Source organism: Coloeus monedula, assembly GCF_965178545.1.
Source record: "Coloeus monedula genome assembly, chromosome: 14".
NCBI classification, from domain to species: domain Eukaryota; kingdom Metazoa; phylum Chordata; class Aves; order Passeriformes; family Corvidae; genus Coloeus; species Coloeus monedula.
The window spans coordinates 3133277-3160957 of NC_138794.1; the positions used below are offsets into that span (position 1 = coordinate 3133277).

A 27681-nucleotide genomic window follows, 5' to 3' on the forward strand; every position below is an offset into this window, starting at 1 on the left:
GGCGCCGGGAAGGGGCGGGGGGGGGGACCGCGGAACCAGTGCTGGAAAACCTCCAGCGAAAAAAAAGATGTTGCACAACTTCCTTTGCTGGTAAATCACGGAGCTGTTTCATCCCATCTCCTTCCCACAAATCCTCGCTGGTTCTTACATCTGATGCATCACAGCCCTTTTAATACTTTCGAAGCCTGGAAGACATCTCTGAAATGCACTTGTCTTTTTTTTTTTTTTAAGAGCAAACAACGCAACTTCCTCCACCTTGTGTTATAGGTCACACTGCTGTGTCTTGTACTTGTTGCTCTCACGTACGACATCCTGCTATCCTCACCACACCTCTCTCCCATGGCTCTGCGAGAGCTGGACCGAGATGAAACACTCGGATTGCTTTGTTTCGGGAGAGTGGGGCAAACGCGGCCGCTTCCTTTTACTTGTAAGGGCACTGAGGCGTTTCAGTGAGCCCGTCAGTACCAAAAACACTGGGAGCTGCTGCGCGGACACCCCGATATACGCTGGCAGCCACCGACCCCCGCGAACCGCAGCGAAACAACAGAGACACCGAGGCACAAAGACACCCGGGGGCGGGGACGCGCAGCCCGACGCCCGCCCGGCTCCCCCAGCGCCGCCCCGCCGGGACCGGGCCAGCGGCGGCGGCGGCGGCCGCGGCACACGGAAGAGGAAGTGGTGCCGCGCCGGGAGCCGGTGAAAGGCTCCGCGGGGGCGTGCGGAGCCCGAGCCCAGCGAGGCCCCTTCCCGAGCAGCCGGCGGAGGACGATGGGGGCGGCCGGGCTGCTGTGGGCCGCGCTGTGGGCCCTGCTGCTCCCGCTGGTAAGGACGCGGGGCCGCGCTGCCGCGCCGGCCGGGGCCGAGCGGCGCCACTCGGGGCCGCCCCGGCGGATGGGGCCGCCCGCCGCTTCCTTCCGCTGCCGGCCGAGCGGCTCCCTCTGCCCGCCTCATCCCCCGGACACGTTCCCGGGAGCTCCCCGGCCGCGGCGGGCAGGGCCCGCGCAGCTCCCGTCTCCCGCGGCTGGGCTGCGCTGGGCTCCGCCTGCCTCCGGGCGCCCCGGGGCGGGTTGGGCTGCAGTGTGGCCCGGGGGATTTGGGCCTCCTGGGCGCGCCTCGGGCGAGGCGTCTCGGTTCCCCCCACCGGGCCCGGGGAGCTCAGGCCGGGCCAGCTCCGGTCACTCCCTGGGAGCTGAGATAACAAATCTCACGGGTGCCGGCGTGGATAAACCTGGTGTTTCTAGACGTGTTTAAATTTGGATGCGGGGAATGGGGAAGCTCCTAGTGTGTGTATGTGTCCTGATTTTTGTCTTGTTCATCTTCAGTGCCGTTTTGGTTTCGGTATGGCACATATTCTCCCTCTCCACAGGTGTACATTGTTGGAAATCTGGCAGGCCACACTACTCCAAATGGAGTAGTGAAATGGGGAAGTCAGAAATCTCTGTAACCTGCTTAGGCAGTACAAAGGACATATATGCATTAAATGCTGTTCCACGAAATTGTTTTGTTGTTGAGTTTTTTTATTTACCTAATTTTAACGAAGTTTTTATCTTGTTTTGGTAAGACAGGATGCAGAATACTTCTTTCCTATGTAGGAAGTCACCATTGGATCTGCTCAGCAACAGGTGCACAGCACAGTCTGTTAGTACCTTGAGAATGCCTGTGGGGGAAGTAACTTGTCTCCCTTGCTTTTCCTGAATCCCACATAGCTGTTACTGGTGTGCTGGGCTTTTCTGAAGAGTGGCTTTGCTCCTTAACCTAGTGGTTTGCCGCTGCTGACAAGGGAAGAGGTTTCTGGCCTCCTATAAGACTCCAGGCCCTGTGTCCTGCCTCCTTCTTTGCTCTACAGATGCAGTTGTAGCAGTGGTGAGCACTGGACCCAGGTCATTCTGCCTCAGGAGCAGTCTCTTGGCATTAACAGCTTGGGGAGTTGGGACTGGGGAAGGACCACTGCTGCTCTGAGCATGGGCTCCTGTTCCCCTGAGTCACAGTGCCTGGAGAGAGGGAGAAGGGCCAGTCTGTGTGTGTCACACGGCCACTGGCAGAACAACAAAATGATGGTGGTTCTATTCATGGCTATTTTTTTCCCTGCCTTTTTACGTTTCTGTGGGTTTTATGTTGTCACTTGCTATGTACAGACTACCATCTCCCTAGTCTGTACCTTTGAGTTTCTGTATGTCTTATCTAGGTACTAATTGTGATGGATGTTGTAAAATATATGCTTGGTTTGGTCTCTGTGTCTACTGGTTCATCTGATTTCCTGTATTCTACATGGTGGGGTTACTGACACACTCCAAAGCTCAGCAGTCAGGCCAAGCTTATATCCCTGCAGGTACAGGGACACGTTTGGAAAATTAAGGATTAAGAGACAGAATGAGACTTCTTCTCTATCAAGGATAAGGAATTATACAACAAAAATTTAAAGGTTGTAAGGGAAGGAAATACGATGAGAGAACTACCTGTCAAAAACAGGAAGGAATTTGTTTGGAGGTGAGGGGCCATTGGGAATTGTCTGAACCTGAAGAGAAAGGAGATGGTGATGCTCCTTTAGGTAAGGGCAGCTGTTATGCCTCTTCTCCGTGTGGGAATGCTTTTATGCCAGAGCAAGTCAGCCTAGGGAAGCAGGTTAATCTTTTCAAGAGATGTTTTTGTGACCACACACTTAGTCTTGTTCTTAAGTAACAAGATGGAAGATGTGCTTGGTGAGAAATGCTAGCTTTGTATGTGTAGTGAGAGCAGGATTTGTTCAGTTCAGCTGACTGCAAGGCCACCTACCCAAACCGGTAGCCCTTGTCTGTTGTGAAAGAAGGATACTGAAGCCATTAGAAAGTAGCAGGACTTTAGGTGGAAGCAACAGGATTTCCGTGGGGATGGTCCAAGTGAGGCGCATCATGTAGTGTTTCTTTTAATTTTTAACTTCTAAATGCTGTCTTTAGAGCTTAGCAATGACTAGGTGTGGGCACACGTCATGCTCAGGTCCTGCCTCCCTCCACCTCATGAGGATGAATTGTGTTCCCTGGTTAATCTCCAGAGAAGGGAAGCTTGCCAAACAAAACATGCATATCAAATAAGCAAGTAATCACTCCTTCTAGGTAGATTCATGCTTGTGTAGCATTAACACTTGATTTCCTGGAACCCAGAAAACACTTATTATTCTACTTGATGAAGCAGAAAGAGCTTTTAATGGATGTAAACCTCTGGGGTTTGCACCTGTTGGAGGTAGTTACTGCTTTTAATTCACCATTACTTTGTACTTCTGGGTGAGTGCACTTAAGAGGGAAGCTTGATCATTTTTGTGCTGATCATAAATCACGGAACAATTTATTTTAGCTGACAGCTGAAGAACTGTTCTGTGTTAAACAGTTAATGTGCTCAGGCCCTTTGACACAGTTCTCCCAGCAGATGTTCATGCGCTGTGGCCAATATAATGGATTCCTCTGAAGAAGGTTTTTTGCTATTCAAACCAGGCAGACATAAACCTCTGAAACAATATCGTCACATGCTTTTATTTTCTCTCCAGTTCTCCCCTGCTGTAGAATACAGATCTTCTAGCTTGAGGAGAAATGCCTCTCTAGCACTGCTCGTTGTGTATCTGACAACTATTTGGGCTTCTCCCCCATACCCATGCCTACTTCTAGCTTAATATGTTAGTGGGTTTTTATACAAATCTGGAATTTAGAGCAGGATTTAATGTTTTCTTAATCTGGTGATGCTTCTTGCTATTGAGGTCAGTTTCAAGACAAACAGTTGAAAAAGATCATCTTCCAGTTTTTTTACGGTTACACTTCTTTGAGATGCAAATAATGTTTGTTTGTTTTCACTGCTTTATAGCTGTAGCTGCATCTTATCTTTAGTCTGTTCATTTATCCACTTAGATACCTGATCTTTATTAATGCTTGGGGAGAAGTATTATTTCTAACTTCATGAGAAGTTTTAGAATTCAGCTGTATTTTTAAATAACAGGAATCATATTATGTGAGGGAGTCTAATCTTAAGAAACACCAGTATTTTCTTAACTACACAAATTCTTCTTAAAGTACACTAGTTGGTCTCTTTGTGTTTACAGTTACTTGACCAAAAATATTTTGGTAATTGTCACATGATACATACATACATAATACATATAATCCCCTACTTTATTAGTAGGGAAAATTCTAGAGTCTGCAAGGAGGCAAAGATTTTAATCTCTTTTCCAGGTACTGTTCTAATTGTTTTGCATGTAAAATGTTACACTTTTTGGAAGGCTCAAGATAGAGAATCTGAAATCCTTTGCATAGGTTTTGTGCTGGTATTCTGCTTGGTGACATGAACTGTACATGTCATAAATACACTTTATTTGCAAAGAGGATAAGCAGCATTATATAGTAACTAGCTTATTACTAGTTTTCCAACCTGCTCTCAAGCTCCCCATCTCTCATGGAATCAGTCATTATGTAAAATAATTGAGTAAATTCCTTTTCTCTTAACAGTTCTTTCTCTTAAGCTTTTTAAAAGAATGTCTGTATAACTGATATTCTGATCTCGGTTTAACTCAGAACACCCTGATCTGTTGCAGGTGGCTGCTGATGAGGGGATCCTGCACGCCTCTGGAGGTGGAGTGTCTCCAGTAACTAAGGATTACTGCATCATTTACAATTCTAATTGGGTATCTCTTCCAAAAACCTTGGACAATGCTGTAAGTAGCTTGTAGTCATACTTTCCAAGAAAACCAGAATGCAGTATGAATTTGGTTTAACTATAACTGGCCTTCAACATTTTGGATTTAATAGGTGCTACACTGAATATTTGCCTTTTTGGGTCATGTTGTCCCCTTCCCCCCCAAACCACTCAAAAAAAAAAATCTATAATGGACATTTCTATCGTTTAGAGAGTTGGCTTCTAGAGTTTACAAAAGGAATACTCTCTGTATGCTTAGAATCAGTTGTAAATGTACTTATGTATTCATTTTATCCTGTTAAATTTTTTTTCTTCAGATGTTATCCTTAAGTCTAAGTTTTATATTTGGGAATTAAAGTTCTGTTTATTTGTTTACAAAAATTGGTAAAATTCTGAAACTTTTAAAAAATTTCCATACATCAGTTTGATGTAGCATTTAATTGTCTTGATAACACATGGTGTAATAGGAGATTATCTGAAATGTACCATCATGCTGTATTTTCTGACTGTTGGTGTGAGGCAGAAATAAATGCTCCTTAGGCATTTTTAGAAACAGGAAATACTTTGTGTTTGGGATTGATCAAGGCACTCTGTCTTTCCTTCTGTTCATTTGCAGACTAACTCAATGTAAAACACAGTAAAAATCATTTGTCTGCCCCAGCCATCTTTGCTGAGCCACTTTGGCCACTGGGATGCCTTGAGCAACTAAAGAAAAGTGACAATAATTTCAAGATAATTGTCCATATGAAATTAAACTTTGAAATAAGGAGATGATGATCTAAGTAATACATTATTAGACTGAACAGCTGGTTTTGAACAAGCATAATACGTTGGACCTCTGATTATGTCATATCCATCAGTGCTCTTTTGGCTTGTAAGGCTTGGAAATATCACAGAGTGTACACTGGATTCCCCTGAACTACAAGCAGTGATTTTCCTGTCTAATCAGTTTCTTATGATTAAATTATAATACAAACTGCTGTGAAGATGCACTTAGAAATATCCAGATTACTTCTGCTCTATCCTGCTCTCAATGTCCCTTAGTATTGCAGGCTGCAGAAACTGCTGCTGTGATTTTATATTCCTGAATTAATCATTCTTTTCTGTTACACCTCTTTCTGGCAAATCTCAAGTTAAAGAGCATAGTAATGGAGTCATCTAGATTAATTTGTTTGTAATATAAATTTTTCTGCTTTAATCACTTTAATTCCTTTTCTCCCTCTTGCTCTGCAGACTTTCAGAACTCTGGAAAACCTGACTTCTACAGTCCTCTGCAATTCATCTGAAGTTCCTTCTGGTGTAATGAAAGACAAAGCAGTTGTAGTGATGAGAGGAAACTGCACTTTCTTGGAAAAAGCAAGAATTGCACAAAGTTTGGGTGCTAAAATGCTGTTGATTGCCAGTAAATCTAGGCTGGTGAGTTACAACACAGAGTTTTCTTGTGTAGTGAAATAGTCTTGTCTATTTGGTCCTGTGCAGGGTTAGCTGAGAGCAGCCCCACAAGCAGAGGACCCTGACCGTGTGTGGGATCCCAGCAGAGCCATTTGTCCTCCCCACAGAGCTGTGCTGGTGGGGCTGTGCAGTGCTGGGTTACATCTGCTGGATTTTTAAATGTCCTTTGTACCTTCAAACGTGTTTCTGATGCAAATACTTGTCTTTATCTTTCCTTAATGTTAGTGCATTCTGAACTCCATGTAAACTTAGCTGATACTGTTTTAAACATTTGTGATGAAAATAAACTAGGAAAATGTAATCCAAAATTGGAAATAAAAAAGGTATTGTGAGATCTCATTGCTTTTTTGTTCTCTATTGCAGCTGCAACGTGTATGTACCAATATGTACAATTTATGAATTTGTGTGATTATCACAGAAAGTTAATCTTGTTTTAGAAGTGTAGAAATTAAAAACAGTTTTGATTATTCCTTGAAATATTACATAAAAGCACAAGAGCTGTATGAATCCAGATGTGTTGGTAGTATCATCTGGTTTGATTTAAGTACATCTGTCTTTATTGACCTTTTGCAAAGGGTGATGAATGAGCTTTTTGGCTTTTACCTTCCTACAAATACACTGAAATTGAAAGGATAATCTGCTTTTAGGGATTTAACCTACTTTGTAAATAGGCTCAACATACTTATCACTTACACTTTCTCTTTTAGTCTGCTATTTCAGATAACAAGACTGATTTTGAAGATGTGACTCTTCCTGTTGCTCTTATAAGATATAATGACATAGTAGATATGCAGCTGGTAAGTAACAGAACTTCAGCATGTTATGGTTGTATAAACTTAAATATTTGACCAAATAAATTAATTTCAGGTCAGGTCTGGATGTCTGCCTGATTTGAATGTGCTTAGATACTGCTTTCAGTTCTAGGAGAGGATGGACATTTAGTTGTGGAAGTACTGGTCTTCCTAATCAGGTGAACAAGAGAGAACAATTGATTGATTAGAACACAGAATGGGAAACAATACCTAACTGGAGATGGGGAGCCTTAGAAGTCTTTCTGCTGAACAAGATAAGCTGTCTTCCAGTAGACTTGGGTACAGTTGCAGGTGCCTGACGTTCCTGAAGAGCTGTAGCCTGAGAGGATTGTTCCTTTAGTGCAGAAGCTACAACAGCTGAGCTTGTAGCTACTGGCACCAGAGCTTTCAGGCAAGCAGCACCTGAGCAGGTTGGATCTTGAGGAAAAACTGAGAGTTTTTTTGCCTTTGGCAGATGATGAGCTCCCTCTACACAGTGTGACAGCATCAGCTACAGAGTGGTTAGGCAGTGTGGTTTGAGTTTCTGCTGGTGAGTTCGTGGAGAGATGCCAAATGCATGTTACTAAAATGTGGCAGTTGTGGTATCTCCTACACTTTATAAGCAGGGCAGTTTGTTTTGGGAGGATTTGGAGTTTCTTTTCCTTGGCATGTAACATTAGGATAACAGAATATTGCACAGGTTTTAAGGAAAACAGTATCTTTTCTTCAGTGTGGCTTTTTCTGTTGTTATTATATTGTTTTGGGGTTTTAATTTAGTGTTGAATAGTTTTGCTAAGCAGGAGTTGAATTGCACATGTTTTTCTGTGGATAGCAGAGGCTAGCTTCTTGAGTTGAATTTGCAAGCTCACTTCACCATTTCTGCTCTTAATCTTCAGAGCTGCCATGGGAGGTTGTCTTAGGTAAGTATGCAAACTGAAACTGCCTAGATTTGTAGGACTCTGGTTGTTTACTGTTGTGATTAAAGATAGGTACTTGCTGAGCACTGACATGACTGAAGGTTTGTGCTGACTGCCGCAGCCTTGATAAGTACTGTGGTTGGGTTCAGGTTGTCCTCTGTCTTCAGATTTGTTTCTTCAAGTCAGATAAGTGTTGTTTGCTTAGCTGAGTGGTTTTAGGATGCCCTACTAACATGAAAGGGAACTAGGGCAAGTTAGGACTCTAAATGGTTCTGAATCTTCTCTGCACCACTTTATTGCCCAGGAGTGGTGTCATGTAGAATCACTTCTGTACAGCTGTAGTAACTCACCAAAGCACCTCTGCTCTAAATTGGTGTGCCAGGTGATGGCTCACACTGCTGCTGAATCAAAGAATTCATTTTTGTCTTTTAATGAGACTGCCTTCATAAAAGTAGTGAGGGACACAGCCTAGACTACAAGTGATCTTTCCTAGTTCTGCTATAGTTTTTTGCCAAAGCCTCCTGTCATGTTGCTGGCAGCTGTTATTTTGAATGATATTCTATGCATAGAATCCAACAGCCATTGTACACTTCCTACTACAATTGCATTTCTGGTTTAACTCTCTTTAAAGCTTCCAGTTTCTCCTTTTATTTAGAAGAGAGAGACCACACAAGTCTGAGGGACTAGTTTGCATAAGCATTCTTTTTTCTTGTCAAGACTTCATCTCTGTGAGCCTTGACCCTTAGAGCCAGGTCTGTTAAGAGTCTTGATAGCAATAGCAGAGACTTACTAACCTTCTAGTCAGTGGACAGCTCTCTTGCAGAGTTTTTACCTGATGCAGGCTGTTTCATTCTAGTGCTCCCTGTGGTGGAAGTTGAGACTTACAAAGTTTTTAGTGACGAGAGGAACAATAGGAACAAAAGGAAACAATTGCTTTAGATGCTAACGTGAATCATACTTTGTAAGATTTATGAAACTTAAAGGAAAAACTGGATTAAGATCTGTTGGAACTGAATATTAAAAATGTATAAGCCTCTTGGGGTTTTTGGCATTTTTTTGGTTTGGGGTTTTTTTTTTTTTTTACATAGAGGGTGCTGTGATTTGAATAGGGTTTTTTCCCTTTAATGTTATGTTCCACTTCATACAACTGCAATGTTTCACTAGAACTTAATTTTATTCCTTGTTTTTGAACTTCCATAACTTCAGGCAAAAAGAATGATTCTGACTTCTTTAGCCTGCAGGAAGGTTATTATCTGTAATTAGAAATTCAGATGCTGAAATGAGTCAGCTTTCTTCATATGTGGCCACTGTATTCCACTCTACTACTGGGCTTCCCATTCAGTCTTTCTACTGCCAGTTTGATCTTTCTGAAGCCAAACCTGTCTGTCATGTTCTTCTCTCTCCTGCTTTTATCTCACATGCAGACTGTAAACAAATCTGGGGTTCTTTTCTGCATCTCTGAAGTCTGTTCTCACTGCACAATTATTTTAGATGTCTGGACTTAGTTTGACTGCAACAGCAAACTTGTCTTCCCCACTACTTGCCATTTCCTGTCAAATTATCATCCCTTTTTTGTTTTTTAAATCTCTCCTTTCAGTCAAATGGAAGCACCTTGGTTTTGCTTTCAAGATTTTTGTGCAATTCAGTACCAGTTACATCTCAGTGTTCTCTCCCATTTTCTTCTGTGTACTTCAGCTGCTTGTTTTTTTTCCTTAGGTCTTAAATTTTTTAAATAGTGTGAAATTGTTTTCATTTGAATCCATCTCAAATCATGTTTCTGTGAAGCTGTTGGTAAATAACTTTCTGCCACCTTGAGCTGTCACTGCATTCTGTCTGAAGCCTCATGTCTGTATCTGAACTGGGAGTTTTGTGGGTTTGAGAGCTAGAGGTAGACTTCTGCTGGTACTGTGATTCTGTGTTTCAGGCTGATTGAGTTAGATGTGCTTTCCTGCAGAGCAGATGTCTTTGACAGCACTTGGTATATTTTGGGGAGGCATTTGGGTTAGAGGCACAACTTCTCAGAAGTGTGGAAAGAATGCAAGGGAGTACCATTTTCTCTTGTGCTATCTCTGTATTTACACAGCAGTAGTAATAGGTTTGTTTCCAAACCTGACCATCCTGAAAGGTAGCATGGAAAGCATTGCTTCTTGGCAAACATATGACATGTCTTGTGCAGTAAGTTGAAAACTTCCTCTCAGCATTGTGTAGGTTAAGAGTAGGAAATCATGATGTACATCTAGTTGGAAAATAAGCAACATAATTTCTTTGTTCTCCTTGTGAACCAACGTGCCTGTTGTATTTCAGGTGCTTGGAAATGAAGTTAATGTGACTCTGTATTCACCACCTTTGCCAGAGTTTGATTACAGTATGGTTGTCATCTTCCTAATTGCTGTGTTTACAGTGGCACTGGGAGGCTACTGGAGCGGAGTAGCAGAACTGTAAGTTTGTTAAATGGAACTGCTTAAATTACAGGGACTGCAAAGCTTGTGAAAACTGTCACTATGATCAGTGGGATATTATTTTCTTTTAGGTTGGTAGTTAAAAAATTAGAAGATCTAAGTGCAATTAGCTTCTTTGCCATGAAATGCACTGTAACCTCTGAAAAATCACCATAGGTCTTTGAGGAACCTTGAGCATAAATTGTAAAAGTCCCTGAGGGATAATGCAGCTCTTGGGAGGAGGCATGAGTTAACATTTTGACAAATTACCGAACACTCAGTAACTGGCATCATAATTCTCTAAAACTGGCTGTAGCTGCCTTTGAGAGCATGGCATTATTCTGCAGTATTTCTTGGGTGTCTGTGTATGCTAAATGGGCCAGTGTTTCTTGGTACCTTCAGGGTCTCAGTGGTGTTCTGGTGCTTTGCTCCCCAGAACAACAAGGAGAGGATTGTCTGTGATAACAGCAGCTTCCTTTTTCCCACAGTTATGCGAATCTAGCTATTTTAAAGAGATTAAAGAAGTAGAAGGAGGGGAGGTGTGTACGTTTCTTTTTTTGAAGGTTGGATCTGATTATGCTTCTTTTTCACCCGGCAGTGCTGCAGGGTGTGGCTGCACTGAATGCTAAAATAACAAAATGTGGTGCTGTCTCCCATATTAAAAATACCTAGATGTAATTTATTAAACTAGTTGAGCACTCTTTCATAAATCTAGGGTGAGCTTATTTTTTTTAAAAAGCTGCTTATTCAAAACCTGTTTTCTGAGAAGGTGATTCATCTAACAAGGTGCCTTGCTCCTGTGGGTTATTCTCTTTTGAAGGTGGCTGTTTCAGTGCTGAATTCAGAGTTTTGTAGGTAGGTCCTGGGATTCCTCAGGAGCACACTATCTGATGGGCAATTTGCACTAGGTCTGTACTAAAGAGTAGAAGGGCTATCTGCTCAAAGAACGACCACAGCAATTTAAGTCTCCTTATTTTGCATGGTGAGGCATAAAAATGGAGTATGTATGCACAGAAATCCAATTCCCAGTGAAAATCCCCAATTATACCACCTCTCTTTCACTCTATGAGGTGTAAGGGTGAAAGAACTAGTACTTAGCTAGCTTCATTCTGTTAACATGCATGGCTTTTGCAGACACTTAATGTCTAGTTGAGGTTTTAAGTGTGCAATACCCACAATTTTGATTTATTGTAGACATATGTATCAGATTGTCTACGTTTAGCCCAAAAAATTTTGTAGTCAGAGGTGATGCACTAATAGAGCTCAGTGTGTGCATCCTGAAAAGCAGTTTAAGAGTATAGTACTACTTTTTTTCACATGGATCAGGGGTTTGGTTCGTGGTGCTCCCTTAAAGTTGGCAATTACCACACCATTGGAAAGGAGTGCAATTAAGAATCTTTTCCTTGTGATTGGTGCTAGGTTAGAGGTGCATATCTCCATTAAAAAATGGAGAGAATCTCAAACTATAACCATACCATTTTCTGTGGTTTTAAGTCTAACAATAGTATGAAGGACTAAACTGAAACCTTGTCTAAATGTTCCATAACCAACAATTCTGGTCCTAGTAAAACATTTTCATAATCTGTCATCTGAGGTAAATGTGTTTGTTGTTTCTTAAAACAGTGAGAATCTGAAAGCAGTAGCGAGTCCCGGGGAGAGAGAAACCCGACGGAAGAAGGAAGAAAATGTTACTTTCACCCCTGTAACAGTTATCTTGTTTGTTGTCATCTGTTGTGTCATGCTGGTCTTACTTTATTTCTTCTACAAATGGTTAGGTAAGAAACAATGAATAATCTCATTTGACTTACTTTTCTGCATGATCTTATTAAGTGTTGAAGTCTAAAAAGCTAGATTTCTAAACTAAAATGAATGTAACTTTTTAAATTGTTCTCTCCATGCATGATTTGAGGGTTGAAAGAATGCAGTTGCTACTTAAAGGAGAGGTTTCTTCAGCTATCTTACAAAGACTGCCTTGGCAGTGCTTCCTCTGAATGAAGTCATGTGGAAGAGAGGTGACTAATGATGAGCAAAAAAAATATATTATTTATGTCAACGTTCTTGGGAGGATGGCAGTGACAACCTAGTAGTGTTTAGAGTTTGCTTGATGAGAACATTTTTTGCTAGTTGGGGTTTGGTGTTTGGTTTTAGTTTTTTGGTAGTGAGGACCTGGCTAGAAAGCAATTCTGATACCTCTGAGTCAAGTTTTTGCTTGATGAGAACTTCCTCATGGCAGAAACACTCAGAAATCAGCATTTTCTATAATTAACTGACTGTGGTCTCCAGTGGCTGTTGAGCACTGCTGTAACTGTTAACAGTTTATATCATGGAATCATAGAATCCTCAAGGTTGAAAGGGACATTCAAGATCATCCAGTCCAACTGTCCACTCAGTACTGTCACTGTAACCTTTAAACCACATCACACCCAGTGCCAGATCCAGACACCTCCTGAACCCAAAATACCAAATGTATGTTACTGTGTTTGTTTCCTGTTTGCTATTTTTTTGTTGCTGATTCCCATCTTCATTGGTTTTATTTAGTATATGTTATAATATCAGTCTTCTGCCTGGCATCTGCGATGAGTCTGTACAACTGTCTTGCAGCATTAATAGGAGAAATCCCAATTGGGCAGTGCAGGTATTGTGCACCTTTCACTTATTAAAAATAGAAACTTTCCTCTGGGTATTTTCTGGTTGTTACTCAAGGCAGCATGAAAATATGGGAACAGTCTGACAAATTGTTTCCTGTATGGTTTTAGTGTGTGGGATAGTTACAAAAGAAAATTACAAGCTGCTTTATTAAATATTAAAGGTATCTGTAGCATAATCAAGTTACAATAGTTGCAGGAGATTTGCTGCATTGCCTTTTTTTGAAAGCATTCGGTAATCAAATTTGAAAGGCTCTGCTTGGCTGGCTGAGCTTGGTTTTACAGAATTCTGGTTGTCTGTCACATGTGCTTATTTTGTTTATCAAGGAACTCTGTAAAGGGAGGATCCTGCACATTTGATCCTATTTGGAGCAAGTACTGTGCTATAGGCAGTAGAGGGGTTTTTCCTTCTTTTTGACCTGTACTGTACCTGCCAAGTTTTAACTTTCAGTGTAGACAACACATTGCTCATGTCATCTGTGTTAGGAGGTCGTGGTTACAGTCCTCACGTGGGTGGTGAGTTACCAGTGCACAGATGGGTGCTTCTTACCACTCTGAGTTAAATATCCTGCACCTATTGGGGAGTATGGGAGTGTCCCTGTTTTCCTCCCCTGCATTTTCACTTTTTCACTGAATATTTAATGCAACCAGTAGTTCTTTTTCCCCAAAAAGAACAATGCTTATGAACTTGGAAGTATGTCAGTCATGTGGTTTGCATGTTACTTAGTGCAGGATATTCCTGTCAGGTGATTTAGTAGCCCATCAAAGGTAGTAATCAGGTAGAAAAGAGGTTTTGTGTAAGCTACAGGAGAAGCATTACTTCTGTCAGTTATCAGATCAAGAACTGTCACAGGAAATTGAGTAAGTGGTAGAAATGGATAGTGGCTCACAATTTTGCAATACATAGTTACTTAATTTTTAATCTTGTATTATGTTTCTTAAAATTGCTTTTTCTCAGCAGTACCATTTTGTGCAATTATGAGATGTCTGTGCCTCACTGACATAGCTCAGTTGGTATAATTGTTACATGACAGAAGTGGATTAAACAAGCTCATCTGCTTGCTGCCTTCCCTGGATATCTTTGCTAGAATGAGGACAGGCTGTCCAAGCCCCTCTTGGCTTGTTTTTAGTGCAGCCCAGAAAGGGATTGGTGCTGCAGTTGCAAGAAGAAGAAACTCCTGGATTGAGAACACCTTGTCATCTTAAGAACCCATGATAGCACAGGCATGTGTCTTGGCTGTTGCAGGCTTTCTTTTAATTTAATTCATTTCTTTTAGGGTTACATGTTGCAACAAAACCATTGAAGTGAGGCTTATTTTTCTTGCTGTATTCTGCATAGCAGCAGCTGTTGTCTGGGCAGTATTTCGAAATGAAGATAGGTAAGTGATGCATTCTCACTTAAGAGTAAGGTGAATAATTGGTGTTAATGAACTTCCCAGCATACAACTAATCCTGGAGCGAAGCATCCTTCTAAACTCCAGTGCCAATTTCAAAAAGATCATGAAAGTATTTTGAAGCATAACAAGCATGGGAGTAATAGAGAACAAAGCTATGCAAATGAACTGTGTAGTAATTTAAAGTTACAAAAAACTATGAAGGTGAGGAAGAACTAGCTTGATTGCTAACGATTGCCACAGAAGAGGTACAGAATAGCATAGGGAATAGCTCTGCTCAGCAGTAACTACAACATCCCTGTGTTATCAAGGCTGTTTCCAGCACAAATCCAAAACATAGCCCTTACCAGCTGTTGTGAAGAAAATTAACTCTATCCCAGCCATTACAGCTGGGATAGCACAGACAGTTACCTATTTATGATCAGAGGCTGGTGTAAATTGACCATCTTGAAACTAGGACTTCTGTGGTGTTGGTAACAGTAAATCTGAGAAACTAATTTCTTGCTTGCTGAGAAATTGTCCTTGCTATTTCCAGCAAAATCTAGATTTCAGCAGTAGTTTGAGCAACCTGTACAAATGGTTTGGGTTTTTTTTTTAGGTGGGCGTGGATTTTGCAAGATACTTTGGGAGTTGCTTTCTGCCTAAACTTCATTAAAACACTGAAAATGCCCAACTTTAAGGTACTGTAAGTTGCTTACCTTGAGGTAGTATTCTACTGCCTTGAATCTGTAAGTTTACTGTCAGGAAGTAGGTTTTCAACATGCAAGAAATATATATTAAAAAACATAAATTTTACAATTTTTAATAATTATTAAAAGAAACTAATCCTGTTCTAAATGTTATGCCAGATTAAAAAACATGGTGCCAGAATCTAGCTGTGTGATACTTGAAAACCCACAGTAATATTTTCTTCTCTTCTTTTTTTTGCCAGTCCTGTGTAATACTTCTAGGCCTCCTCCTTCTATATGATGTGTTTTTTGTCTTCATAACACCATTTATCACAAAGGTATGTCTGTGAATTTATTGTAAGAACAAAAATGTCTGGTCATTGGGTCTGTATTTTTGTTTACCAGGTCAGTGTTTGCAATGGTCTCAAGGTGGAAAAGCTAATTTCCATTTTTCCCCATATAAGACAACAGTGGCCTAAATTTTTATGGCAATCACATGGTCAAAAGTAAACCATCCCCAGTTAGTGTGAGGGATAGTGTGATCAGGAGAAATTACTGCCCTCCATTTTTTTTCCTTCTTTTACTTTGAACACCCATTTTTTGGAATGTGCTGTAGTACTTTCTGCAGTGATCACTTGCAGTGTGGTATGAACTGTGTGCAAGTGTTAACCTGCTTTTATTTTGAAGCAGAAAGCTCACGGCAGAAAAAGCTGACATGTTTTTATCTAAAATTCCAGCTACATCTAGTGGACTTGTTGTTTGGGGGTTTTTTTAACATTATTTTAGGCTGGACTACATGTTTTTATTGCAAAACAATACTGTATAATACTGTACAATACTGGGGCATTCCCTTTGATATTCAGGATTTTTCCAATCCTGAATTGTAAGTGGATGTACAAGCAGTTTTTGTAGACGTAGTATGAAAGTTTTGGTGCATTAAACCACTAACTTTTGAAAAATAACTTCAATTTCAGAATGGGGCAAGTATAATGGTTGAAGTTGCAGCTGGTCCCTTTGGCAACAGTGAAAAGGTATGAACAGTCACTGTAACATGCAGCATTAAAGTACTGACTCTGTGTAGCTAATTCATAGTGTGCTTTTCAGCATAACTTTCTCACAAAATATAGCCAGCTTCTGCTATTTTCTTATAAGTATTAAATGCCTGTTGACTTGGGTTTGATCCTAGAGTGATGGAAACTTGGTGGAAGTCCCTACTGAACGCTCAGCTCCCCATGAGAAAGTAAGGATTGTATTTCAGATACTGGATTTTTAAATTATTTCCTCTGAAAAGACTATTCTTTTGGGGAAAACTTCACTGTCCAAATTTCTCTTTAGGCCCTGGATATCGTTGATCAGTATTCTATAGTTAGGTTAATAATCCAGATTTGTTACTCCCGTTATATGGTTAAATATTGTTTTAACTTTTTTTTTCATGTGTGCACATTATTTGTAAATCTGAAATTCCAGCTTACCAGTTGCCTTAAGCTTTATCTACTTTCTATGTTGGTTTCTGGTTTTTACTTCAGGTTCTACCTATCTTGAAGTTCTGCATTAACAATAAATTAATTATATTTAAACTGTTTATTAATTTAAGCAACCAAAAAAATCCAGAACACTGGAATGCTTTAGATGAGATTTATGTGGCTTCTGAAATAATGTTTTACAGTTACCCGTGGTTATTAGAGTGCCTAGACTGGAACACTCTGCATCAACACTCTGTGACTTGCCCTTTTCATTGTTGGGTTTTGGAGACATTATTGTCCCAGGTGAGTAAATATTTTTGGTAACTGTAACTTATGAATAAATATTTTGGGTTTTATTCTCAGCTGACTTGCAGCAGAGTTTATTCACAGAGTAATTACTAAACTGAATGCAGCAGTTTGCCTTAATCAGTCAATGCAGAATATAACAGAAGCCAGAGTAGAAGAAGTAAGCTCAGTATGTTACAGAAAACTTAAATAGTGAAAGGTTTTCTATTTTCTGTTGTACTGGATTGAGTAAATGCAAGTCTCATAGGCAAATCTAGCTGTCAGAATTAACTAAATTTCATCAAAATCCCACAGAAAGCAAATATTTTGTGACTTCTTAGGATTTTCATATCCTAGACTATGTAATTAGAGGTGAGGTAATGTAAAATATTGCCAAATTTTTCTATCTTTCTCAGAAGAGCTGAATTTGGCCCTAATTGGAGTTTTGAGCACATTACTTTAATTGAGCATGTGCAGGCGAAATTGCTGAATGTTGAGAGTGAGCATTAGAATCCTGTTGAAGAAAAGTATTAAAAATAGGTTACATTTCTGTATTAGAAAGCTGAAAATAGCACAATGTAATTAGGTTGCTTAAAACCCTCAGCTTTTAATTCCAAGCTTGCTTGGTTCATATTTCTGTTATGGTTTTGATTTTCTAGACTTAAGATAGGATTTCTTAGACTGATTCTTGCCTTTACAGAAAAAATAATTGGAAGAAGATAAAACAATAATGGGAAGTCTTACTATAAATTCTTTTATGCTGTTTTCATTTGGAAAATTGGGGAGAGAAAAAATCATGACTAAACATTTCATTAATCCTTTTCCTTTTTAAATTTTTTTTTTCCTTCAAGGGCTTCTGGTTGCCTATTGTCGAAGATTTGATGTTCAAACAAGATCATCTTCTGTATACTACATTTCCTGCACAATAGGTAAATCATGTGATATTTCAGCATTGTTGATCTTCATGGTAGCTTTTTTAAAATGGCAAAACTAGATGGTTTTCTTCAGGTAAGGTTCAGTGTTGTCAAGAAACGCTTTATAAACTCTTTTTAGTGTACCTGCTTATATGTAAGGTGACTATTCTTTATGGTAGTCAATTGCTTTGAGAAATCTTGCAAATACAGAGCAACCTGTTGTGTCTCTTCTTCAGTTATATTAACAAAGAAAATATTGCTTAAAAAGAAATTCTGTCTTACTAAATGGTTGACTTAATCTAAAAATCCTCCTGTTCTTAATTGTGTATGTATGAATGTCTTTTTATAGCTTATGCTGTTGGTATGGTGCTGACTTTTGTTGTTCTGGCATTGATGAAGATGGGGCAGCCTGCCCTTCTCTACCTTGTACCATGTACACTCATCACGAGCTCCCTCGTTGCCTGGAGGCGCAAAGAGATGAAGAAGTTTTGGAAAGGAAGCAGTTACCAGGTAGGCTGGATGCCTTGGGTATTTTGTTGTTAATTCTTTTGAGTATATGCTTCTCTGAGAACTTGGTGATATATCACCTGCAATCCAGTTTTTGCTAGTTTTCCTGTAATCTTTTGGAACTAATAAGGAAAAATAGTCTTTACCCTTAGAAAATCTTAGTCTTGTAGTTGATATGGCAGAACAAAGCTCAAGGGAGATGAAATAGCTGGTTCAGTACTCAGGGAGGAAAAGAAATTTGTTCTATCCACTTTGAAATGTTTTCTTGTGCTGTAACATTCCTCATCTATCATCTTGGTGTGGTATAACATGAGTCACTGAACTAAGCATGCAGACTCCAAACTGTACCAGTTCTGTATTAGAGACAGCTCAAAAAAACGGGTGATCAACTAGAACTTCAGAAACTTTCCATGCATCACTGATGGCCTACATCATCAGGGTTGTATGGAGCATTCAGGAACAAAATAGCTGGGTTATAGAATTGTTTCCTATCGCAGCACACACTGTGGGCACACTGCCTTGGATAATCTATTTCCCCTTTGGTTGTGTCTAACACTACCCAGGAACTGCAGTTCTTAAAATCCCACCAGTTGATACGTGCACATTTTCCCTGACGGGACTTGCTGTAGTAACTGGGTGTGCCAGTAGCCCTTGAGAGCTGGCATTTATCATAATACAGACCAGTCTCAAGATTACTCTGTGCTTTGCTTGAGACCTAAGTCCAGTATTGTTTGAATTGAGGCACCATCACCTGTACCTAGGGCATGTTGAACTCAGAGATGAGATAGTCTCTTCTGGGGGAGAATGGGTATCAAGTTGATGGTGAATAGAGGCAGCTCCTGCTTGTTTAGCTTCTGGATTGGAAGGTTTAAGTGGGTCAGTGGAAGTCGAGGGTAATTCTTGTAAAGGTAAAGCTACAGGTACTGGCTCCTATAGTATTACTAGCAAAATGCTACTGTTTGTTGATCTAATACTCTACACCTGCTTCAGCTGGAGTTTGGTTTAGGTGTGAAATTACTCTGGAGATTTTCAGCTTTAACTAAATACCCTGTCTTTCTGTTTACAAAATCAACTCCTTTCATGGGTGCAGTGAACAGAAATGTTATTCTGTAGGTCAGAATGAATTTGCCTAACTGTGCATTTATATATAAATTAGTGATTTTTAGCTCTTCTAAAATAAACAAGGTCACATTTATGAAGCCCAGTAGCTCTGGGTTTGTTGGGAGGAAAACACTTAGCAATTTATTTTCCTCACTTGAGTTCTGAGTAAGATTGGCCTGAATAAATTTGGCAGGTCTCCTTAGCGACAAAAAATTTCTTGCACTTCTTGTAGCAAAACTCATACTTGAAAGAATTATGTTGCCATAGTAGTTATTTCATGTCCTTTCAACTGGTTTCTTGAAGGATTAAAACGACTCTGAACCTCAGAGTAGTTTTGAACTTGTTTTGAGTCAGGTGACTTCATTTCTAGCACAATATAAAATGCTGATTTCAACCCCCACTCCACCATCCCTGAGTTAGACTTCTCTGTAGTTGAGCCTGTAGTTGACCTCTGTGTAACTTTGTTAACTCCTATTTTTCTATAACTTTCTGAAGAATATTTTTATATTAATTTTTTATTCTCAGAGAGTGTTATTCAAGTTGCACTCTCAAAATGCTGCAGGGTTGATCTTTCTCGGATATTGTCCTCCTTATCTAAAACTGTATTTTGAACTGTCCTTACTGAACTTACAAACATGCAAAAAAATCCAAGTAAACAAACAAAACCCCAAATAGCCCCAACCCACACAGCCCCAGGGCTGAAATCTCCAGTTTTCAGTGCTCATTCTGAGAAGGAAAGATACAGAAAGGTGTCAGAAGACAATTTTTTGCAACATCAGTGATTCAGGCTTGGGCAGAGCTGCTCCATTGACAAGGGTGGCCAGACTTGTGGAGAGGTTTCCTTTGCCCTCATGGGAACAGAAAACCCTTGCAGAGCTGTTAGAGCAAATTGTCCTAAGAATAGGGGTAAAAGAGCATATACAGTGCATCAGGTGACTAAACTTCTAAGAATAGTCCATTAGTTACATTTTTGGAGTTTTGGGTTTTTCTGATTTTTTTGTTGGTTTTGTTGTATATGATTTTAATAATGGAATGAATTTTATTTAGGTGTTGGACTCCTCCAGGACGCCTTTGCTACAAGGTGTGATTATGGCCTTCTTTTACTGCAATTTTATTAATCATCTTACAGTTCTTTTTTCTTCTTTTTCCCCCTCTGCTTCTTCTTTTCAGTCTTTTTTGCATCTACTTCTTAATTTTTGTATTAATAACTCAATAGAAGAGGGTAGAACTGAAGACAAGATACAAATCTGTATTCACACTTAGGTCTTTTGCGTTTTTTATTTTTTTAAAGGAGTTAAGGAAAACATAAGTAGCAATGAAGCCATGATTCCTAAGCCTGAAGGCAGGCTTTGTATGCTTCTCTACTCTCTATCTTCCCAAATCCCTAGGAGTGTCTTCAAATATTTGCAGTTAGTGTTAGTTCCTCTTCTGTTACCTATATTGCAGCCCTTCACCTGATTTTTTTGTGTCGCTGCACTGATGGGAAAACCTGCTTAGACCTAAACAACAATTTTGTTGTCTTTTGTTACAACACTGAGCATTACAAATTTGCCTTTAGTAATCATGTCTACATCCCTTCTGTCACCCTCCTGCTCCACAGTGTCCTTCACCCCATCCTGTCTGCACTGCTTGCACTGTGCTGGGGAGCAGGGATTGGGACCGGCTCTTGTGGCCTTGCTGCTGCACCACGTCTGGACTGCAGCGAGGTTTGACCTTGCTTGGCAGTAGCTCATGACTGCTAACACTGTTGGTATTTATCTTCACTGTCCACACAATTTGCAGAGAGCAGTGCAGGCTTTCAAATTTCAGCTCCTTGTGGAATTTGAGCATTTAAATATAATCTTGAATTATAGTTGCTGGAGTTGTACATCTCTTTATAAAGCGTAGGGTGTCTGCCATGAAGACAATTTGAGATGGTGAACTCTGCCTGTGTCTTAAATTCTCAAATAAAAAGTACTTTTCTCATTAGCTCCTTTCTTCTAAAAAAGAGTACTTTAACAATTTAAGTCTCATTGAAAAGCCTTAGTAATAAAGAAATTAGATATAAACCAAAGATGGTATTAGGAAGTGGGAAGGTATGAGTGCAAATTAAAAGCAGATGGCCAGACTATTTTTATAACATAGAATTCTTCTGTCCTGCTGTGTGCACTCGAGTTCTTGGATAGGTTTGTTAAAATCAGTTTTTTAGTTTCTACTTTATACGTATGACAAATGCTTGACTCCCCAAGATAGCTCTGAGGTCCCATAATTCATAGCTGAGGTCATTTCTGTTTCTGCGTAATGATGCAGTCTTAAATTCTAGTTATGCTCTGTGTGGCTTTTTTATGGTGTAGTCTTGAGCTGTAATGAGTTGCTGCACAGAAAAACATTTTAACTATTCACTGAAGTGCAGAGACTTCTTGGAAGAATAACATACTTACTTTCCTGCCACCTAACTGGCAGTATTGTTCCTGTGAAGTGTATAATAAAGGTTTATCTAGGTTTTCTAGATTGCTTATACTCCTCATGTATGCCTTCACGATAAACTAATTTCATACTTATTTTCCAGTTATTGATTTGATTTTAGAACACTGGTTTTTGTATCAGTGCAATTTATGAAATAATTTTAGCAACATCATGGACAATCTAGTAGCCTAATGCAACTTTGAAGTCCTCTACATAGAGTAGTCTTGCAACCTGTTAGAGTTTGTCAGTTCCAAGTGTTTAGCACTTCTTATCTTCTTTGAAGTAATAAATCGACAGATTTGTCACTGCCATGTTACACAGCATGCACCTGCTATTTAGTACCCTAAGTTTTATAATCACATTTTTAGATACTTGCAAATTCATCATAACTGTGAGTTGTTAAGAATTCTGTGAATGCAGCATTATTGCCATGAATCTTGCAGGCAACTGTGTGCATAGGTACCTGTGTACTCTTACAGAGAGATTTGTACTGCCATTTCTAGTTTGGGTCTGTGGAAGTGGTTTTTTTGGGGTAAGTTTGGTGCTTTTAGTTTTTAATAGTTCACCATGTTAGTAGATAGGTTAAACAGAAATGTCTACACCTCCCCCTTAAAAACTGTCAGAAATTCAGATGTGAGAGCAAAGCTTCTAAATCTCTTCCACTTCAAAAATATTTGTGAGCTCTCCACAATGTACAGTCAGATTGCTTTGCCTCTTTCTTGGTTTAAAACAACAGCTTTGTCCAGGATTGTAGCAAGGTGCCTTCATCTTGCACCTGGTTGCCATAAAGGTTCCTGCAGCTTCTGCTGAGACTTTGAGGAAGGGTTTGTCCTGAGAGAATCCACACTGGAAATACACGTGTGGAGGAAGCTGCTTAAATGCCATCTCGTACTTTTAGAGAGGCACCTGTTGTCCCCAGCTTTACGTTGTGGGCTGTCCTTCTGTGTGGAGGAAAGATTAGGAATGGGGTGATGTAGCATTTTTAGCCTTGAAACATTTATTTAAGCACCCCCCTGAAGCATCCTTAGTGCTTTACTAGGCATTTGGTTTTAAAGTTAACTTTAAGATCTGATTATTAAGCAGAGACTTTAAAATTTAAATACAGGTGCTAGCTCCAGCATTTGTACAAAAAAAGTACATTTTTTGCTGCTTAGTGTTGTAGGACTAATAGAAGAATCTTTGACTTTGGAATACACTGAATTATTGCAAATACTTTTATTTCTAGAAGCACCTTGTGAATTTAATAGGAAAACATTGTACAAAAATGCTTAGCAAAATTACTTTCTCTGTGCCAGCTATTACATGATCCTCCCTAGGTTGAAGGAAGATACATGGCATGACTTGATGTAATATGGTACTGTGGGGGGAGGTTGTTCTTCTTTTATCCTGGAAACAAATACTTTAATCCTCATTCAAAAGGATGGCTTGAGTTCTGTAATTGTAGGGAGTGTTTTGCTTTGGTGACTTTTGATGTGGATTTTTGGTCACAGTGTAGAGGAAAATTCTGGATATACTGAAATAAATGCAAGATTGTCATTAGCTCAAGAGCTGGGTGTTCACTGCTGGACTGAGTGTGTGTTGTTGCTCTAACTCAGGTCTAAGGTCTATTGGCAAGACTGGTGCCTGCCTTAGTTCTGACTGTTGTGATTCTGGCACATGAAGGGAGGGATGTGAACGACCTTTTCTGGTCTTAGATTGATGCTGTGGCCATTGGGCTTTTGTAAACCTTACCCAAATCCCACTGACTTGTTTTTTGGAGCTGTCATCTTGGTTTACTGCACAGCACATTGGTGTAGCTGGACTGTGAAACAGCTTGTTTAAGCAAAAGTGCTTTTGATAAGGTATGTTTGTGTACTTTGCAATGAAACAATTCTGTTGGCATAAAAGAAGGAATGGCACAGAGCTGGGTCATAACTAGAGAAGAGAAAAGTTAATGGAACTTGTCTCTTTGCCCTGTACATAAAATTATACCACACTAAAGTGTGTACAACACAGCAGGCTTTGTCCTGGCAAGGATTCTCCAGCAGGTGCTAGTAAGACAAGAAAATAATTGTGTGGAAATCTGCCCAGCATAGATCAGAACCCACACAGTGAGCAGCTGTTGCACAGAAAGAATGGCAGGATATGCCACTATGGAAGAACACAAGTAGGGTTTTCTACCTTTAGATGCTTAAAGCATTATCCCTTGCCCTAATAATCCTGCCACTCTGGGCATATGAGCTCCTTGGCACATTCTGTTTTTTCAGCATTAGTTGTACTTCTGTGTCTTTTGTCTCTGGCTCTCAGCTACCTAAACTGTCCAGTTCTTGGCCTCTTGTTAATTATGCTCAATTCTGAAACCCTTAAACTGATGGTCTCAGTTTGTTACACTAACAAACTCGTGTATTACCTTTGTAATTCATTCAATGCCTTGTCTCAAGGGGAAAACCAGAGCCCTCATTGCCTCCAGCAATGCGGCAGTGGATAGTGTAACAGGCTGCTTTTTACTCAGGACAACTACAGATTTGAGTTACTCAGGCAATCTAATCAGTTACATTAATGCAAAGTATAATCAGTCTGTAATAATCAAGTTTGGATTCTCTCCTGATGCAGGACTTTACAGTTCTGTTTCCTTTATCCTTTCTAAAATAAAAGGAAAATCTACAAAGAAATGTGACCAATACAGTTAGTTTTGACTAACTGTAACATAGGTAGCATTTACAGCCATGAAAAGAGGAAAGTTAGTCTTTTCTGTTCAAGCTATTGCTTGCTACCTGTAAATGTCAGGTAAGATCCTAGAGTCTACTTCCAGTTTTGCAAGCCATATCTTTGAAAAATTTGCTTAACCCCAATTGTTTTTTGTTCCTTGTATTTAATAATTGAGATACTTCTGACTCATAGGTTTATTTCCTTGTAGAGGACTCGGGTCCTTGGTTGGAGAATCGTTCTGTAGTGGAAAGCATTAGCTAATAGAGCTTTGATTATTTGGCTTAAATACTTTCCTGATCTATAGAGGACTTCCTAAATGTATGCTGCTAAAATGCACTCTAACACGTGTTTAATTATATTTCTCTTAGCTAACAAATACTTTAGATCAATGGGGGAAAGGAGTATTTCTTTATAAAGAGCCATCTCTTTTCACTTTTTTTCCTTTTTACTTTTAGATGATGGAACACCTGGATTACACAGGAAATGAAGAAAGCACAGCATCAGCCACTGAACAGCCTGGAGGACAGTAATATTTGGGATCCTGATTTAAAATAGCATTTGAATTTTTGCCAGCTGAATTACAGTAAATTTGGTGAAATTTTACAATAGAGTGTTTCCCACTCTGTGTAAAAGGGTTTTTTATTCCTGCACCTATATTTTTATGGAAAATACTGTTAATAACATGAAAGTAATCAAAATAGAGTTGCATTTTTACAGCCAAACCATAGCTAGTAAAACCGTGCCTTATTTCGATTTAAATAAAAGGATATTTTCTATGCAATTTTCCAACCGTGTTTCTATACAGTATATTTTTATAAAAGTTGCTTGCCCATATCAGCTTGAGTGAAATGTTTTTTTAAAGTTTTGATTAAGACTAGTGAAGTTTCCTTGGGAAAAAAAAATACAGTATCCTTTGTAGGATTTGTTTGCAGATTTTGAATGCAAAGTTGGATAGTAATGTAACTATAGCAACTGAAGAAGGAAACTATATATATAGTTCCATTACTACAAATGATTCAATAAACAGTGTGTAAGTCTGTGTACATTGTTAGCCATAAAATAAATAACAGGGCAAAATGAGTGTGGGGTTGTGAACTCTTCCTCCCCACCCCCTCACTGTATCACTGGCTTATGCCTTAATTCTGAAGAGTGTTAAGCCTTGGATTATATACATTTCCAAACATTTAAAAATAATAAAAAAAGGAAGGTACTTACACATGGTCCTGAAAACTTCTATGCAGCTCCTGGAATATTTGACAAACAAGATGGTGCAAAAGGCAAGAGGTTTTCTGCTCAGTAAATGCTATTTTAAGGGATGGGATAAAATGTTAACACTGGCCTGGTTCTCCCATCTGTTGAGACTAGGTGTGTATTCGTGGTCTTCATTGGCTCTGGATCAGCTCAGAGGGATGGGGGAAGACAGGACAGATTTTTTTTTTTACCTTTTGCATCTGCACCATACTTTTTTTTGAACTATTTGTGAAAATTTTTTGCAATTGATAGACAAAACAGGTTTGAATAGTGCTAGTAGTACCTGTGTTGCTTAAGGCCAATGCATGTGTTTAACTTGTTTAATCTTAATTTGTTTTTGCTTTTAAAGACTTGGAAAAGGATAAATAGTTTAAATCATTAGTTTGCATTTAGAAGAGTTCGTTTGACACTTGTTCTTTTTTCAGGAAACTGCAAATTGAGGGGGATTAGGCATAGAAAATTTGTACAGCTGTAATGCTAACACTTCACACCAAAGAAGACTGGAGAAGGCTACAAGGGGAGACCACTGAGTTCAATTAGTGCTAATGGCAGGTAGTCGTTAAAACATCTTTCCTATTCTTTAAATGAATGTCATTCCTATAGCAAGTACAGTTCAAGAACCCTGGAGAAGACAACTGAGTAAGCACATGCTGGGCAGTGGCAATGGAGGCTTTCCTGCAGTGCCTCCTGCAAGTGCCTCCTTTGTTTGATGGTCACCTCTAGACATTTCTAGTCAGTTTGGGGCAAGTCGGCTCAGGAAAATTTACCCTGATTAAATCTAGTTTAGCCAGATTTGCTTTGGAAGTATGTTAATTAAGACAATTGAAAATCTGTATTGGCAGTTAACAAAGGCTTACTGCAAATTTATGTAATTTGTATCAAGTTGAAACTTTTGTTTGCAAGAGTCAGGAGCAGACAAACCGACAGCCTGGATATCTCTCAGTTGTAGCCATTCACACAGATTGAGTGTGGTTACGGGTAAGATACCTCACCTTGTTTGCAGCTTCCCTAAGAAAACAGAAATTACAAGCAGTTTTTTATGTTAGTAGTTCCCCCCCTTGACTCGAGCTTGAACTGACAGCCTCAGAATGCAGTAGTCATCTTCAGTCATCTGCAGTTTTTTATTTAACTGGCATTTCATAATAAGTTACAGCATACCTCAATGTTTTAATAGCAGACTGAAAATGTGTCTTCTGATGTGTTGTCGTGCTCTTTGACAAGCCCAGTATCTGCCAAAGTTCAGTGGTTTTGAAGAAGTTTCTGAAAATTCCTGAAGCAGATAAAGAAGTCATAACTCTTTCAAAGTCATGTACAATTGAAAGCCCTCAGAAGCTTCACAAACCTATGTAAGATGACTTCTTTGTCTCTTTGAAATCTTCCACATGGAGGATTTATTAAATTTTCAGCTGTAAGTGATAATGGAATTAGTATAAATAAAAAAGACCTTTGGCAACATAAGTGTATTCAGCAGCTGGCTGTGGAAGCTCTGTCTTGTTCTGTGCCTAATAATGCTCCATGCCTGATCATGCCTGAGGTTTCACACACACGTGCTGCAGTTTAGTGGGATGTAAACTAACTTTTTTTTCTTTCAAATGCTTAGGTGCTTTGTTTACAAAAATTACAAATGGAGTTTAAAATTTTATATAAATAGTAGGTTAATATTGACTACTGAAATGAGGTTTTGTAAGTTCAGTAGAACTGATTGCAACACTTCTAGGAATTTTGAATGTTTTTAATATTAAATTTGGTTGAGCTAAACACTGTTAAAAGCCTTGTTAGTCATACTTTAATGGAAAAATCTTACTACCTTTTCATTGTATGTTTACTGACAACAGCCCCCTTCCTTGTGACTCTTAAGTTATCACCTTAAGAATGTTATTAATAAATGTTACTTGGAAAAAAATAGTTGGGTAATTGATTTGTTCTAACTCATCCTTTTCTTACTGTGATTGTTCATGGCAAAACAGTTAACACTTCATAATACCAAGTAAATTAAAAATCCATAATACATCCCCATAAATATGTAGTTGCAGTTTTTCTCAATGTATCATTCTGTTAGTAAGTACCTG

The 27681-nt window shown here is 39.4% G+C and overlaps 1 protein-coding gene across 4 annotated transcripts; it reads left to right on the forward strand.

Annotated features, from left to right (window-relative positions):
• The first annotated feature begins 526 nt into the window (after nucleotides 1-526).
• SPPL2A (signal peptide peptidase like 2A) lies at nucleotides 527-27503 on the forward strand. Of its 4 annotated transcripts, XM_082291118.1 has the most exons (17): nucleotides 527-822; nucleotides 4553-4672; nucleotides 5887-6069; nucleotides 6813-6902; nucleotides 10118-10251; nucleotides 11875-12026; nucleotides 12790-12886; nucleotides 14174-14275; nucleotides 14889-14970; nucleotides 15222-15296; nucleotides 15933-15989; nucleotides 16145-16198; nucleotides 16625-16724; nucleotides 17558-17635; nucleotides 17970-18130; nucleotides 20276-20309; nucleotides 24817-27503. In XM_082291118.1, the coding sequence occupies exons 1-17, from the start codon at nucleotides 769-771 to the stop codon at nucleotides 24846-24848; spliced, it is 1605 nt and encodes a 534-aa protein (XP_082147244.1). In that variant the 5' UTR covers nucleotides 527-768; the 3' UTR covers nucleotides 24849-27503. The 4 variants fall into 4 exon arrangements, with proteins under 4 accessions (XP_082147244.1, XP_082147243.1, XP_082147242.1 ...); XM_082291117.1 differs by lacking the exon at nucleotides 20276-20309 and having other exon boundaries at nucleotides 536-822; nucleotides 24817-27501; XM_082291116.1 differs by lacking the exon at nucleotides 16145-16198 and having other exon boundaries at nucleotides 538-822; nucleotides 24817-27501.
• The last annotated feature ends 178 nt before the right edge of the window (nucleotides 27504-27681 follow it).

Bases quoted from the DNA above. Each gene is read 5' to 3' on its own strand.
- SPPL2A (XM_082291117.1), top strand. From the start codon at position 769: ATGGGGGCGGCCGGGCTGCTGTGGGCCGCGCTGTGGGCCCTGCTGCTC. The intron at 823-4,552 runs GTAAGGACGCGG...GATCTGTTGCAG, and splicing joins GGGCCCTGCTGCTCCCGCTG to GTGGCTGCTGATGAGGGGAT. The intron at 16,199-16,624 runs GTAAGGATTGTA...AATGTTTTACAG, and splicing joins GCTCAGCTCCCCATGAGAAA to TTACCCGTGGTTATTAGAGT.